Below are 17,240 nucleotides of genomic sequence, written 5' to 3'. Positions count from 1 at the left end.
CTGACACTTCCAGTGCAGTACTGAGGGAGAGCTGCACTGCCAGAGGTGCAGCCTTTTGAATGAGAGATTAAACCGAAGGCCTGCCTCAGTTGCAAAAGATCCCATGGCCACTATTTCAAAGGAGAATTCTTCCCGGTGTCCTGACCAATATTTATCCCTCAACCAACATCACGAAAACGGATTATCTGGTTATTATCACATTGCTGTTTGTGGGATCTTGCTGTGTGTAAATTGGCTGCTGTGTTTCTTACATTACAACAGTGACTACACTTCAAAAGTACTTCATTGGCTGTGTAGTGTTTTGGGACGTCATGAGGTCGGGAAAGATGCTAAAGAAATGTAAGTTCTTTCTTTTTTCAATTTTCCACCCCTTAGCCCACAGCGGATGCAATGGTCTTTTGCTTTTTCGCGATTTTGTTCGAAATGTCTGCTGCATTTACCTGCATCAGTCACTGCCCACCCGAATCGCCCATTGCAAAGTACTTGGAGAAGATGGTGATAAACATTATAAAGCCGCTATGCAAATACAATCCTTTCTTTCACCGGCAGTTGTGTTAAGGTGGAGGGTTTAGGAGGGAGTGCAGTGCAAAGCCATACAGACACACTCTGCTCCTGCAGGCTGAGCCCCAACACAAAGGCAATACAAATCAGCAGTAAAACATTAACCGGGGGGATTGTACGCTCTGACTGAAGCTGGCAGTGTGCCCATATTCTGGATGAGGAGAGGGTGAATGGAGGGAAAGAGTCATCCCGAGATCAGGAAGTCTGAATGCCTGAACATCATGGCGAAACCAATGCAGAAATAATGCAAAATTGGAACATTTTCACACATTGTCCCCACAGTTATCGAATTTGCAAGCACTCAGTTTTTAATTCCCAGTCAATAGATTCTGAAGAGTGAGGGGGGTAGGGTGGGGGGTGGGGGGGGGTGGGGTTGAGATGTGAGAAGAGTTGCAACAGAATCCAAGAAGTAAAGAATGGATGGCTGATTGACAAGAAGTTGCATCAAGCATTGAACCGATGCCAAGATAAATAGTTGAGAGCTTGTCAAAGGTTGGCAGATAATTCTGTGGTTAGATGAAAGTGGTGACTCAAAGTGAAACTCCAGCCATTTGAGAGTATAAATAGCAGGGGCTGAAGAGAGTAGAGCAGCTCAGAGCAGCTGGAACTCAAGAGAGAGAGAAAGAGCTGAAGCTAAACCTGCCCAAAGAGCTTCTGTCCACATCTCATTATGAGGAGGTCGACTTTCTCCAATGCTGCTCTCCTGTTTATCATCTCCGCCGCTCTCTGGAGCATTTCACAAGGTCAGTAGCACTCTCTGAGGTAAGGAGTAACTTAGGCTGTATCAAGGCAGTTTGATAGAATAACCAGGGAGAAAAACTGTTTCCAGTGGCAGGAGTGTCAATAAGCAGAGAGCACAGATTTAAAATAATCAGCAAGAAAACCAGGGGGGAGATGCCGATATTTTTTACTTTTCATGTGAGGATCTGGAACGTGTTGCCTGAAAGTGCAGTGGAAGCAGGTTCCCAACAGTCACTTTCAAAAGGCAACAGGATAAGAACTTGAAGGGGGAACGTTTTGCAGAGTCGGCACAGATATGATGGGCCGAATGGCCTCCTTCTGAGCTATCATTCTATGCTTTCACCATAGATTTGGTTGCTTCTCTTATCTATTTAATTTTTTATTGGCTTTTGAAGTGTGCAAAGGTCCCTAATAACGGTACGAAGCCTCTAGGCATTGCAAACCTGATTGAAAAAAAAATCAGAAATGCACAGCAAGGCAGTCAGCAACTAAGGAGAGAAAAGGCTACGGATGCAGTTGGGAGTCCTCAGCGGAATTCCCACTGCATGTTAAATATGCTGCATGACGTCGTCAATTCCAGCTAACGCACCTTGTCTTTCTCCCTCCAATTCCACTCCTGCCCTTTCTCCAACAGGCTGGGGTACGTGTTCCAGCATCATTATCATGGCACTACCACACTCTGCAGTAGGACTGGTAAAGATGGATAGGGTTTGACAATGTAGCTCATGTACGATGAGAAACACTCCATTGATTAATGAATGAATCTGAACTCTCTGTTTATTCTTCCTCACAGCCAGTGAAAATAGCAAGAGTTTGGAGGATTGCTGCCTCGCCACAGGTTCAAAGGAAATCCCATCAAGAATTGTGAGGAGCTACGCAATACAGTTACCCGGCAAGGGCTGCAAAATCCACGCTGTCATGTGAGTACTGAGTCAGGGTTTTCCATCACACCTTCTCCCACCTTTGGGTGCGCTTTCCACCTCTTCTCTTTGTTCTGCTGCCTGGCCCTAACTGGGACTGGTTCTCACCCAAGGGGGCAGGGTTCAGGCGTAGGCCCACATACTGGATGTGGGAGGCCATGGAGGGCAATATAGCCACAGCCAGTCCTGAGCTTACCAGACTTACGCATGCACATACACACACATACACACACACACGCACACACATACACGCACACACATACACGCACACACATACACGAACACACATAGACGCACACATACACGCACACACATACACGTACACATACACGCACACACATACACACACACACATACACGAACACACATACACGCACACACATACACGCACACACATACACACACACATACACGCACACACATACACGCACACACATACACGAACACACGCATGCCCACACACATATACAAACACACGCATACACACACGCACACACATACATGCACACATGCCCACACATAGACGAACACACACACACTTTAGAACAAGTGTTAATTTTACACTTCTCCATCTCAGGGTAATTGAAAACAAAAAAAGTGGCCCAAACCAATGTTAAAAGAGCCAGAGGGGTGCCAGAGGGGTGCCAGAGGGGTGCCAGAGGGGTGCTGTGACCTGGAACACACTGTCTGAAATTGCGGTGGAAGCAGATTCAATAGTAACATTCAAAAGGGAATTGGTTAATACGTGGAAAGGAAAAATTTGCAGGACTATGGGGAAAGAGTAGGGGATAATTGGATAGTCCTGTCAAAGAGCTGGCACAGGCACAATGGGCTGAGTGGCCTCCTTCTGTGCTGTAGGATTCTAAACATCGCTAGATTAGGGATGGACCCTGATTGATCAGCTCAAGGAGACTTTTAGTCTTCTGCCACATCGAAATGCAACCATTTGGCTGAAGCCACTGGAGGGATAAGGGGCAAAGGGAACAGAGGAGGGGATCAGGAGGTGGGATGTGGGCTTGAGTTCGAAGCCTTGCTTTGATACTTAAGAAAATTCATTGAAAGCCTCAGTAGCGAGTGGTCCAAATCAGGAGACTCAGAAGTGCTTGTGGAGGGAAAAACAGGAAATGGAAAAACTGCTGATAACTCTTTCTTCATCTGGAGCTTAGAACATGTGACTAACCTTGCACCTTCCCAACAGGTTCCTGACTAAGTCTAAGGTACGCATTTGTGCCCCTCCAATGGAAAAATGGGTGAAAAACTTGATGAACAAAGTCAACAAGAAGAAGAAATGGAGATCAGCTCAGAAAAAGAAGCAACAGAAGTCCCAGAATAAAAGGTGAGAATTTTGTTCTTTTCAATTAGTTCACAGCTTTATTTCCCGACTCTCTCCTCTGCTCACCCCTTCCCAAACCCCCTTCCCCTCTCTGCTTCCCAAACCCCCTCCCCCTCACCCCTTCCCAAATACTCTCCCCCTCTCTGCTTCCCAAACCCCCTGCCCCTCTCTGCTTCCCCAATACTCTTCCCCTCCCCCTCTCTGCTTCCCAAACCCCCTCCCCCTCACCCCTTCCCAAACCCCCTCCCCCTCTCTGCTTCCCAAACCCCCTCCCCCTCACCCCTTCCCAAATACTCTCCCCCTCTCTGCTTCCCAAACCCCCTGCCCCTCTCTGCTTCCCCAATACTCTTCCCCTCCCCCTCTCTGCTTCCCAAACCCCCTCCCCCTCACCCCTTCCCAAACCCCCTCCCCCTCTCTGCTTCCCAAACCCCCTCCCCCTCACCCCTTCCCAAATACTCTCCCCCTCTCTGCTTCCCAAACCCCCTGCCCCTCTCTGCTTCCCCAATACTCTTCCCCTCCCCCTCTCTGCTTCCCAAACCCCCTCCCCCTCACCCCTTCCCAAGCCCCCTCCCCCTCTCTGCTTCCCAAACCCCCTCCCCCTCACCCCTTCCCAAATACTCTCCCCCTCTCTGCTTCCCAAACCCCCTGCCCCTCTCTGCTTCCCGAATACTCTCCCCCTCCCCCTCTCTGCTTCCCAAACCCCCTGCCCCTCTCTGCTTCCCGAATACTCTCCCCCTCCCCCTCACCCCTTCCCAAACACTCTCCCCCTCTCTGCTTCCCGAATACTCTCCCCCTCCCCCTCACCCCTTCCCAAACACTCTCCCCCTCTCTGCTTCCCAAACACTCTCCCCCTCCCCCTCACCCCTTCCCAAACACTCTCCCCCTCTCTGCTTCCCAAACACTCTCCCCCTCCCCCTCACCCCTTCCCAAACACTCTCCCCCTCTCTGCTTCCCAAACACTCTCCCCCTCCCCCTCACCCCTTCCCAAACCCCCTCCCCCTCTCTGCTTCCCAAACCCCCTCCCCTCTCTGCTTCCCAAATACTCTCCCCCTCCACCTTACCCCTTCCCAAACCCCGTCCCCCTCTCTGCTTCCCAAACCCCCTCACCTCTCTGCTTCCCAAATACTCTCCCCCTCCCCCTCACCCCTTCCCAAACCCCCTCCCCCTCTCTGCTTCCCAAACACTCTCCCCCTCCCCCTCTCTGCTTCCCAAACTCCCTCCCCCTCTCTGCTTCCCGAATACTCTCCCCCTCCCCCTCTCTGCTTCCCAAACCCCCTCCCCCTCTCTGCTTCCCAAATACTCTCCCCCTCCCCCTTCCCAAATCCCCTCCCCCCTCCTGTTCCCAAGACCCCTTCCCAATACCCTCACCCTTTCCTTACCAAAACCCCTCCCATCCCCCTACTACCATTCCCCCATTCCCCTTCCCAGCACCCCTCTCCCTCATCCCTTCCCAAACCCCTCCCCTTCCCAAATCCACTCTCCTTCCCCTCACCCCTTCCCAAATTCCCTCCTCCCACCCCTTCCCGTGTGTCCCACCGTACCCACCCACCACCACCCCTCCCCCCCTCCCAGAGGACCCTTTGGGCTGACTTCTCAGTTACCATCACTGCAGAGTCTTTATCTGGTCTATTCACAGGCATCGATGCAATGAGATTCCAATACTGAAAGATAAATAAGTAGGGAAAAGCAAAGGCCATTCAGCCCATCTAAGCTGCTCCATCCACAGCCCATGTACACCCTATCCTATCATGGACTCTACCCACCCATTTAATCCCCTCCCCCAGCCAATCAGCCACCATTGCTCACTGGACAATCGGTGAAGGGACAGGTGGAGGTTGGCCGAGTCCATGAGTTTGATTCTGATCCCACTTGTGTCTGTTTGCTGTTTCATTCGAAGTTTCAACTTGCATAATGGATATTAATTCCTCTCTTTGCAGGAAGCGACAGGCCTGAGGAGAGACGATGGTCGACGAACGTCCGGTCCCTTTCCGTCTACATTGATAGGAAAAAATGAACAAAAACCAAAGTTGATGACATTACTTGAGGTCAGAGTGAAGGATGTATCCGTTAACAAAGTCCAACGCTGACCAACTGCCTTTCAAAGTCTCCTGTCTCTCCTGCCTGCAGTGGTGCAATATGACCTGAGAATGAATAGCCTCAAATGCAATCTCAAGGGAAGCTGCCCACAGCACAAAACCAGCACTAGTTCGTACTAAATTGGACATCATACTCAGAGAGTCAGGGTGCTTAATGTGGAAAACAGAATGCCTTAGATGTATCCTTCAGAGATTCAATAGTGTAGAGGGAACTTTACTCTGTATCTAACCCATTTTTTTTATTGAGGTAGATTTACTCTGTACTTAACCTTTTTTTAAACCTTTTTTTATCTAACCCCTTTTTTAACCCCTTTTTTATTTTAAGGTGGCCTTTATACTCCAGGCCCCTTTTGTTTATTTTTGTCGAGGGTGCCTTTACACCCCAGACCCCCCTGTATCTAACCCCGTTTTTTTTCCTTTTTGAGGGAACTTTACTCTGTATCTAACCTACGCTGTACCTGCCCTGGGAGTGTTTGATGGGACAGTGTAGAGGGAGCTTTACTCTGTATCTAACCTACGCTGTACCTGCCCTGGGAGTGTTTGATGGGACAGTGTAGAGGGAGCTTTACTCTGTATCTAACCCCGTGCTGTACCTGCCCTGGGAGTGTTTGATGTGGACAGTGTAGAGGGAGCTTTACTCTGTATCTAACCCTGTGCTGTACCTGTCCTGGGAGTGTTTGATGGGGACAGTGTAGAGGGAGCTTTACTCTGTATCTAACCTACGCTGTACCTGCCCTGGGAGTGTTTGATGTGGACAGTGTAGAGGGAGCTTTACTCTGTATCTAACCTACGCTGTACCTGCCCTGGGAGTGTTTGATGGGACAGTGTAGAGGGAGCTTTACTCTGTATCTAACCCCCGTGCTGTACCTGCCCTGAGAGTGTTTGATGGGACAGTGTAGAGGGAGCTTTACTCTGTATCTAACCTACGCTGTACCTGCCCTGGGAGTGTTTGATGGGACAGTGTAGAGGGAGCTTTACTCTGTATCTAACCCCCGTGCTGTACCTGCCCTGGGAGTGTTTGATGTGGACAGTGTAGAGGGAGCTTTACTCTGTATCTAACCCCGTGCTGTACCTGCCCTGGGAGTGTTTGATGTGGACAGTGTAGAGGGAGCTTTACTCTGTATCTAACCCATGCTGTACCTGCCCTGAGACTTGTAGCATCTCCCAATCTCGGGGGTTTAGTAACTCTGCATTAATTTTGCATTGTTTTGATATGCAGTGATTGACGGGGACTGTGGGAGGGACCCTCTCCATTCCCCACCAATCCTGTGCTTGAAATCATCCTGTAGAATGTGAATAAGCCATATTTGTATCTGTCAGTGTTGGCAGGGTGATGGTGCCAATGACTGGAATGGGAACTCTTCCGTTTCTTTGGCAACAGCATCCCTGCCCTCAATCGGCAGGTTACTAAGGTGGAGCCAAATAAAATGAAACAATGTGACTGTAAGAGAGAGAGAGAGAGAGACAGAGAGAGACAGAGAGAAAGCTTGATCCCAGTATAATGTGAATACTGAATGTGAATGTTCAATTAAAGCTTTGTTTCCGTCATGGGGATGGAGCAGTTTCTGCTCAGTGCGTACTACCCGCTCTCCTGAGGCAGCTATTCACCAGTTTACATTCTATTAAATGTCAGAGCGCATGCTTTAAGTGTTCCTCCCCACACGTGGGAACAGTCTCTGGTGAATCTGATCCCCCACCCCCCTTATTGTAGTCTCACGCTTTTTTGGAGGCTGGTTGTGGGATCTTTCTCTGTATGATGGCATCTGCCTTTATAAATATCATGTTTCCATGCCACAATAAGCTGTTTGATTGATTTGTGTCCTTTATTAAAGCTGAACACTTGTATCTTTTTTTTTAGTTTTCAATCTTCAATTCTGTGACATTTTATAGTATTGAAAAAATTAATAAAGATCATTTGAAATGAAAGACTCGTCTCTCTGAGCATTTTTCCTTCGCTCTCCTAAGGTAGCCAGGGTGAATGACAACTGCTTTCTTCCCAAGGCACAGTCTCCAGCCACCTGACTCAAATGCACAAGACCAAGAGGAGGCCATTCAGCCCCTCAACCCTGTTCCACCATTCAATCAGATCATGACTGATCTGTAGCTCAGCTCTATTCACCTGCCTTGTTTCCATCACCCTTAGTACTCTGGTCCAACCAAAATCTAGCAATTGCTGTTCTTTGATTGGAATCTATGCTGAGTATAAGGGCTGGTCGTTCAACCAAGAAAGGCATCACAGTGGAGTTTGTTATTACCAACAGGTACCCAAATGGGGGAAGGACGCAAAGGATTGGGACCTGCTGTGGGAACCCCAGGCCGATCTCAAACCCTCTGCCTTGACCAGGGGTGCCCCAGTGCCCCTCCCCCCTTCCCGCCCTCCTTCCGTCCACCTGGCTGAAATCAGCTGACTTGGCACCCTGTGTCCCTCCTTCAGCCATGTGAGTGGGTGGGCACTGCTGCTTGCGGGATCTTGCCATGCGCAAAATGGCTGCCGTGCCTAACCACATAACCATGGAGGCTGTGCTCAGCACAGAGTACATTGGAGCATCTCTACTAGAGATTCCAAGATATTTATATAATTATGTGTTCTGAGTCCAGAGATTAGGGTTCAAGACCCACTCCAGAGACTTGAGCACATGATGGAAGCTGAGAGACTGCTGCACTGTCGCAGGGATCGCCTTAAAGCGAAGCCCTTTCAGGTGGATTTTTAAAAAAATCCCACAACCACTATTTCATAGAAGAGAATCACAAAAACAGAGTATCTGGACATTACCACATTACTGTATGTGGGCTCTTGCTGTGCACAAATTGGCTGCTGTGTTTCCTACAATACAACAGTGACTGCACTTCAAAAAGTATTTCATTGGCTGTGAAGCATTTTGTGACATACTCAGTGAGAAAAAGGTGCCAATAAAATGTAAGTTTTTTTCTCTCTCTCTCTCCGGGTCCTCACTGCTCAATGTTGAAATAGCAAGACAGACATTGAGCCCAATGACTATTATTTTCATGGTTTAGCTTTCTAAACGCCTGCTTTTCCCAGGTGCGCAATAACCAGCTTGCCAACAGCTTGGCGCTGCGCCATCTCTCGCTGATGCCAAAGAGCCATCACCCGTGTAAATGTCAAGAATAAAAACAATCGGCCGTCATCTCAAATTACCAGACAAAGTGCAGGAAGAGTCAGATGGGAGAGAGACAAAACACGTAAAGAGTGTGACAAGACAGGAATGGCGGAATATAGCCTCTGGTATCTTTATAAATATATAACCCGCGGGGAGAAGGGAATTTCAACATGGCAGCTGGCACAATGACTAAATCTCTCCACCATGTCTGTGAGCCCAGAGAAGGTTCAGTGTCTACCCCTGCCGGTCAAACTCAAATCACACCAGGATTCAGGGAAACAATCGGAATAGAATCACAAGATTTCTGTACATACAGAAAACCTTACATTTCTATAGCGCCTTGCACACATCAGGGTGTTCTGAAGCGCTTTACAGCCAATGAAGTACTTTGGAAGTGTAGCCACTGTCCTAATGTATGAAACACGGCAGCCAATTTGTGCACAGCAAGATCCCACAGACAGCAATGTGATAATGACCCGAATATCTGTTTTAGTGATGTTTATTGAGAGATATATTGACAAGGACACTGGGGAGAACTCCCCTGCTCTTTTTCAAAATAGTAGCCATGGAATTTTTTACATTCACCCGAGAGGCCTGACGGGGCCTCAGCTGAAATACAGCACCTCCGGCAGTGCAGCAGTCCCGCAGTACTGCACTGGAGTGTCAGCCTTAATTTTGTGCTCAAGCTTCTGGAGTGGAACTTTTAAACTTTTTAAAAATTTGTTCCTGGGATGTGGGCGTCACTGGCTAGGTCAGCATTTGTTGCCCATCCCTAATTGCCCTTGAGAAGGTGGTGGTGAGCTGCCTTCTTGAACCACTGCAGTCCTTGTGGGGTAGGTACACCCACAGTGCTGGAAGGAAGGGAGTTCCAGGATTTTGACCCAGTGACAGTGAAGGAACGGCGATATAGTTCCAAGTTAGGATGGTGTGTGACTTGGAGGGGAACTTGCAGGTGGTGGTGTTCCCATGCATTTGCTGCCCTTGTCCTTCTCGTTGGTAGAGGTCGTGGGTTTGGAAGATACTGTCGAAGGAGCCTTGGTGCATTGCCGCAGTGCATCTTGTAGATGGTACACACTGCTGCCACTGTGCGTCAGTGGTGGAGGGAGTGAATGTTTGTCGATGGGGTGCCAATCAAGCGGGCTGCTTTGTCCTGGATGGTGTCGAGCTTCTTGAGTGTTGTTGGAGCTGCAACCATCCAGGTAAGTGGAGAGTATTCCATCACACTCCTGACTTGTGCCTTGTAGATGGTGGACAGGCTTTGGGGAGTCAGGTGGTGAGTTACAGTGCAGGATTCCTAGCCTCTGATCTGCTCTTGTAGTCACAGTATTTATATGGCTACTCCAGTTCAGTTTCTGGTCAATGGTAATCTGTGAAATGCCTTGTTAAAGGTGCTATATAAATGCAGGTTGTTGTCATGGCTTCTATCTAATAATAACAAATACCACTGAGCTGCTTGTCATATATTCCAATCCCACTGACATTCTCCTAGTTCATTGGTGCCCCATCCACCCCCTTCAACCTTCCCTTCAACTACAGACCTCTCCAGACCCTCCCCTGTGTGACCTAACGACAACCGATTGCATTGAAATAGCACCTTTAACATAGTAAACCTTCCAACAAGCTACACAGAGCAGGTATGGAACGCCAAACAAGGGGGAATTAACGGAAGCAGCTGAAAGTGTGTTCAGAAAGAGAAGTGTTGTGGGATTTTTAAAGTGGGAGAGGGGCACAAATGTAAGATAGGCACTGACAGATTCATGTTAGAATTTAGGAGGAATTTCTTCATAAACTCAGAGTGGTGAGATTGTAGAACTCATTACCCAGTCAACCAGATTACATTGACCCATTGAAGGGGAGACTTGATGCTTCTACATGAGGGAGAAGAGAACGGAGCGAGATGGGGCAGGAGGAGAAGAGGTAATTAGAGTGGGGAGAGGCTCATGTGGGGCATAAACACCAGCATAGACCAACCAGGCAAGTTGTAGCAAAAGAGTAGATCCAAGGACTTCATTTCTGGCACTCCAAAAGTGGGGAATAGGAACAGGAGTAGACCATTCAGCCCCTCCAGCCTGTTCCACTAGTCAGTGAGATCATGGTTGATCTACGACCCAACTCCATAGCCCTGGTGTTGCCCTGTACCCCTTAATACCTTTGATTAAAAAAAATCTGTCAATCTCTGATTTGAAATTAACAATTGATCCAGCATCAATTGCCATTTGTGGACAAGAGTTCCAAACTTCTACCACCCTTTGTGTGTGGAAGTGTTTCCTAATTTCACTCCTGAAAGGTCTGGTTCTAATTGTTAGACTATGTCCCTTAGTCCTAGACTCCCCAACCAATGGAAATAGTTTTCTCTCCATCTATTCCCCTAATATTTTGAGAACGTCAATCAAATCACCCCTTAACCTTCTGAATTCTAGGGAATACAACACTTGTTTGTGTAATCCACCTCAATTTGACCCTGGGAGCCCAGGTATCATTCAGGTAAATCGACACTGCTCTCCATCCAAGGCCAATATATTCTTCCGAAGGTGTGGTGCCCAGAACTGCTCACAGTATCTCCAAGTGGGGTCTAACCAGGGATTGTTTGGCAGTAGCACAACTTTTACCCCCTTGGATAGTAACATTCGTGAGCTAGCTGAGGCTCAGTGGGCAGTTCCTTACCTTAAAGTTGGATGATTTTGAACCTGAAGCATAATATCAAGACTTGATTCCCCAATGTAGTACCAATGTAGAGGGAGTGTTGGAGGTGCTGTCTTTTGGAAAGGATGTTAAACTAAGGCGCCGTCTGCCCTCTCAAGTAGATGTAAAAGATCTCCGGGCATTATTTTGAAGATCCGGGGTTTCCAATTTGTCCCGGCTAGTAATTATCCCTCAATTAACCTCCACCTAGAAATTGATTACTTGGTCATTATCACATTGCTGTTCTTGGGATCTTGCTGTGCATAAAATTGGCTGCCACGTTTCCTACATTATATAAGCGACTACATTGAAAAAGTACCTCATTGGCTGTGAAGAGACGTCCTGAGGTGGTGAAACACACTACATAAGTGCCATATTTTTCTTTCACTGCAAAAAGCCTAAAGACTTGCAAAACATTTTTCCTCAAATCCCCTCTAAACCTCCTGTCCCTTACCTTAAATCTATGCCGCCTGATAATTGACACCTCTGCTAAGGGAAATAGTTTCTTCCTATTTAACCTATCATGCCCCTCATAATTTCGTATACCTCAATCAGGTCCCCCCTCAGCCTTCTCTACTCTAAGGAAAACAACCCTAGCCTATCCAGTCTCTCTTCATAGCTGAAATGCTCCAGCCCAGGCAACATCCTGGTGAATCTGCTCTGCACCCTCTCCAGTGCAATCACATCCTTCCTATAGTGTGGCGACCAGAACTGTACACAGTATTCCAGCTGTGGCCTAACTAGCATTTTATACAGCTCCATCATAACCTCGCAGCTCTTATATTCTATGCCTCGGCTAATAAAGGCAAGTATCCCATATGCCTTCCTAACCACCTTATCTACCTGGTGTTTGTGTGAGAGTATGTGTGTGTGAGAGCCTGTGTATGTGTGTGTGTGAGTGTGCGTGAGAGTGTGTGAGTGTGCATGAGGTGCATGAGTGTGAGTGCGTATGAGTAAGTGTGAGTGTGTGAGTGCGTGAATGGGTGTGAGTGTGTGTGCATCTGCGTCTGTGTGAGTTTATGTGTGAGTCTGTGCCTATGTGTGAACGTAAGTGTGAGCATGTGTGTGTTTGTGTGAGTGAATGAACGTGAGTGAGTGTGTGTATGAGTGTATGTGTGTGAGTGTGTGCAAGCATATGAGTGTGTTAGCGTCTGAGAATGTGAGTGTATGTGTGTGTCTGTGAGAGAGTTTGTTTGTGCGTGAGCGTGTGAGAGTGTGTGTGAGTGTTCGAGAGTGTGTGTGAGTCTGTGAGAGTGTGTATGTTTGTGTGAGTGTGTGAGTGTGAATGTGACAGTGTGTGAGTGAGATTTTTTTTATTCATTCAGGGATGTGGGTGTCGCTGGCTAGGCCAGCATTTATTGCCCATTCCTAATTGCCCTTGAGAAGGTGGTGGTGAGCTGCCTTCTTGAACCGCTGCAGTCCATTTGGGGTAGGAAAACCCACAGTGCTGTTAGGAAGGGAGTTCCAGGATTTTCACCCAGTGACAGTGAAGGAACTGCGATATAGTTCCAAGTCAGGATGGTGTGTGACTTGGAGGGGAACTTGCAGGTGGTGGTGTTCCCATGCATTTGCTGCCCTTGTCCTTCTAGTTGGTAGAGGTCGCGGGTTTGGAAGGTGCTGTCTAAGGTGCCTTGGTGCATTGCTGCAGTGCATCTTGTAGATGGTACACACTGCTGCCACTGTGCATCGGTAATGGAGGGAGTGAATGTTTGTAGATGGGGTGCCAATTAAGGGGGCTGCTTTGTCCTGGATGGTATCGAGCTTCTTGAGTGTTGTTGGAGCTGCACCCATCCAGGCAAGTGGAGAGTATTCCATCACATTCCTGACTTGTGCCTTGTCGATGGTGGACGGGCTTTGGGGAGTCAGGAGGTGAGTTACTCATCTCAGGATTCCTAGCCTCTGACCTGCTCTTGTAGCCATGGTATTTATATGGCTACTCCAGTTCAGTTTCTGGTCAATGGTAGCCCCTGGGATGTTAATAGTGGGGGGTTCAGCGATGGTAATGCCATTGAATGGCAAGGGGAGATGGTTAGATTCTCTCTTGTTGGAGATGGTCATTGCCTGGCACTTGTGTGGCACGAATGTTACTTGCCACTTAGCAGCCCAAGCCTGGATATTGTCCAGGTCTTGCTGCATTTCTACAGGGACTGCTTCAGTGTCTGAGGAGTCACAAATGGTACTGAACATTGTGCAATCATCAGCGAACATCCCCACTTCTGACCTTATGATTGAAGGAAGGTCATTGATGAAGCAGCTGAAGATGGTTGGGCCTAGGACACTACCCTGAGGAACTCCTGCAGTGATGTCCTGGAGCTCAGATGATTGACCTCCAACAACCACAACCATCTTCCTTTGCGCTCGGTATGACTCCAGCCAGCGGAGAGTTTTCCCCCGATTCCCATTGACCTCAGTTTTGCTGGGGCTCCTTGATGCCATACTCGGTCAAATGCTGCCTTGATGTCAAGGGCAGTCACTCTCACCTCACCTCTTGAGTTCAGCTCTTTTGTCCATGTTTGAACCAAGGCTGTAATGGCGGAACCCAAACTGAGCATCACTGAGCAGGTTACTGCTTAGCAAGTGCCGATTGATGGCACTGTTGATGACCCTTCCCCCAGCTCTCTGACCACGCACCGCACTCTGTCCTGACAAACCCTCCACACCACCCCCCACCCCACCCCCAACCCCCTCCCTCAGGTCTCTGTGCAGACCCCACTCCGCTCTCCATTCAGGTGCAGACTCAGGCAAGCAAAAGGCTCGTATTTAATCATTTAAGCAAGGGTAGAAATTGCGGAGATACTGACAACAATTTTTGAATTCTCCTTCGATACAGGACTGTTGCCAAATGAGTGGAGCATTGCAAATGTGAACAATTGTTTGTTGAAAAAAAGAGAGAAGGATAAACCCAGCAACAACAGGCCAGTCAGTTTAACATCAGTGGTGGGGAAGCTTCTAGAAAGAAATGCCAGGAGAAAATTAACAGCCATTTGGAAAAGTGTGGACTAATAAATGAGAGCCGGGACGGATTGATGAGGGCAAATTGTGTTTGACTAACTTGATTGAGTTTTTTGATGAGGTAACAGAGAGGGCGGATAAGGGCGCTGATATTAAACTTTCAAAAGGCTTTTGATAAACTGCAATATATTAAGCTCAAGGGCAACTTTCAGTTACCAGGAAAAGAAGCTCGATAATTTCCATCTTTACTGTCTACGACACATTCTGGCGATATCCTGTGTTATGGCCAGTGAACGATGGCGTGGCTGAATTCCACTGTTCAGGCATTAAATGCTGTCCTAACCAGCGATGCCCACATTCTATGAATGAATTAGTGTTTCACACCCTGTGTTCTGTTGGCCAAATAAACAGACAGTGACAGGTTTTCACATAGGTTTAAAAACAGAAGATTAAATATTTATTCAACAATATTCATCACCTGATATGTTTGCAATATTACCCATGCACGCATTCATTCCCAAAGACACACACAAAAGAAGATACATAGAAGGGAACGGGCAAGAGATGTTAAGAGTTCAAGGTGTAAAAGTCTGTTATTTCAGGTAAATCACAAATGCGGCAATCGTCTCAAAGGCAGAGGTCCCACATTAGTCAAACAGAGGCGGCTTCGGTGGATTGGGCACGTCTGCAAGATGGAAGATGGTCGCGTACCCAAGGATATTCTGTATGGTGCGGTAGACGGGGCCAAGCAACCAATGGGGGCGCCCTAAGTTCCAATTCAGGGGTGCTTGCAAGTGTGACATGAAGGCCCTAAATGTTGACTATGGCACCTGGGAGTCACTAGCTGGCGAAAGAGGGAAATGGCGACACATCCTGTGTCCAGTTGCTACAGCAGTTTGGCAACAGGCATCATCGGCTGAAACAACAACTCACAGCCTCACCTGGCAGCTTCACCTGCAGCACTTGTGGCAGAACCTACCTCTCAATGATTGGCCTTCACAGCCATCAGCAAATGTGCACCAAGAGAAAACACCCCAGCTAAATGGATTGTTTGCTGAATGTCCATCATCTTTCATAGAAGGAAAGATTACCAACCAACCATTAACCTCATTAGCAAACTTGAAGCCCGTGTGATAAGAGGGGCAGCAGCATGGATACAAAATTGTCTAAGGGATAGAAAACAAAGACAAAAGCAAAATACAGTGGCTGCTGGAAATCTGAAACAAAAACAGAAAGTGCTGGAAATACTCAGCAGGTCAGACAGCCTCTGTGGAAAGAGAAACAGAGTTAACGTTTCAGGTCTATGTGACCTTTCATCAGAAAACAGAGTTGTGGTGAACGGCTGTTTTTCAGACTGGAGGGAGGTTTACAGTGGAATTTCCCGAGATTCAGTACTAGGACCACTGCCATTTTTGATTTACATTAATGAGCTGGCCTTAGGGGTAAAGAGCATAACTTCAAAATTTGCAGATGAAATGAAAATTGGAAGTGCAGCGAACAGTGAGGAAGATAGAAATAGGCTTCACAAAGACATAGACAGACTGGTGAAATGGGCAGACGCATAGCAGATAAAATTTAAAGCAGAAAAGTGTGAGATAATACATTATGGTCGGAAAAAGGAGAGATAACACGTTAAATGGAATGTACAAGTCGACAAGGCGACAGGACAAATTAACAAAGCAGTTAATAAAACATATAGGATCCTAGACTTTATAAATAAAGGCAGAGGTGAGATTTTAACTCACTTAAAACCCACTTGTACAGAGTTAAAATCTGTCCCATAGTGTACAAAGAAAGGAAGTTCTACCGAACTTTTATGAAACATTAGCTTGGCACCAATTGGAACATTGAGTACAATTTTGAGCCGCACACTTTAGGAAAAAGGTGAAGCCTTTGGAGGGGGTACAGAAGAGATTTACTAGAATGGTTCCAGGGATGAGGAGGTTACAGTTATCTGAATAAATTGGAGAAGTTGGGGTTGTTCTTCTTAGAGAAGTGAAGGCTAAGAAGAGATTTAATAGAGGTGTTTAAGATCACAAATGGTTTAGATCATGTAAACAAAGAGAAATTGGTCCTGATGACTGAAAGATTGATAACCAGAAGGCACAGATTGAAAGTGATTGTCAAAGGGACAAAAGGCAACATGAGGAAAACATTTTCCTCAAAATGTTTGTTGTGATCTGGAATGTGCTGCCTGAAAGGGCAGTGGAAACAGATTCAATAGTAACTTTCAAAAGGGAGTTGGCTAAATACTTGAAAAGGAAAAATTTGCAGGGCTCTGGGGAAAGAGCGGGGGGAAGTGGGACTAATTGGATAGGTCTTTCAAAGAGCCAGTACAAGCATGATGGGCTGAATGGGCTCCAGTAGTACTGTATCATTCTACAATTGATTGAGGAACACAAAATGACAAATTGACAAATTTAGGGCTGAATATTCTTCCCAATAAAAGTGATTGACAGCCTTCGAGTGTCCCAAAGCACTTTACAGCTAATAAGGTACTTTTGAAGTCTAGGCACTTCTGTCAATTTACACACAGCAAGATCTCAAAAACAGCAAAGTAATAACGACTGCATGTTCTTTCTTTTTTATGTAGATTGAGGGGGAAACATTGACCAGGACACCAAGAAGAACATCTCTTCTTCAAAATAGTGGCTTGGGATTTTTTTATGACAACTTGAGAGAGCAGACAGGGCTTCAGTTTAACATCTCATCTGAGAGACAGCATCTTCAACAGTGCAGCACTCCCTCAGTACTGTGCTGGAGTGTCAGTTGGATTTTGTGGGACTTGAACCCACAAACTTCTCTCACAGAGGCACAGTTGACTGGTGATTTAGGT

At 47.1% G+C, this 17,240-nt stretch overlaps 1 protein-coding gene across 1 annotated transcript; it reads left to right on the top strand.

Annotated features, from left to right (window-relative positions):
- The first annotated feature begins 1,137 nt into the window (after positions 1-1,137).
- On the top strand, positions 1,138-7,577 carry LOC137368896 (C-C motif chemokine 19-like). The gene is made up of 4 exons (XM_068029145.1): positions 1,138-1,304; positions 2,096-2,222; positions 3,421-3,558; positions 5,493-7,577. Exons 1-4 carry the CDS (start codon positions 1,232-1,234, stop codon positions 5,506-5,508), a joined length of 354 nt encoding a protein of 117 aa, XP_067885246.1. The 5' UTR covers positions 1,138-1,231; the 3' UTR covers positions 5,509-7,577.
- Positions 7,578-17,240: the final 9,663 nt, after the last annotated feature.

Source organism: Heterodontus francisci, chromosome 4, assembly GCF_036365525.1.
Source record: "Heterodontus francisci isolate sHetFra1 chromosome 4, sHetFra1.hap1, whole genome shotgun sequence".
Lineage (NCBI taxonomy): Eukaryota > Metazoa > Chordata > Chondrichthyes > Heterodontiformes > Heterodontidae > Heterodontus > Heterodontus francisci.
This window is presented reverse-complemented; position numbering and strand designations above follow the sequence as displayed.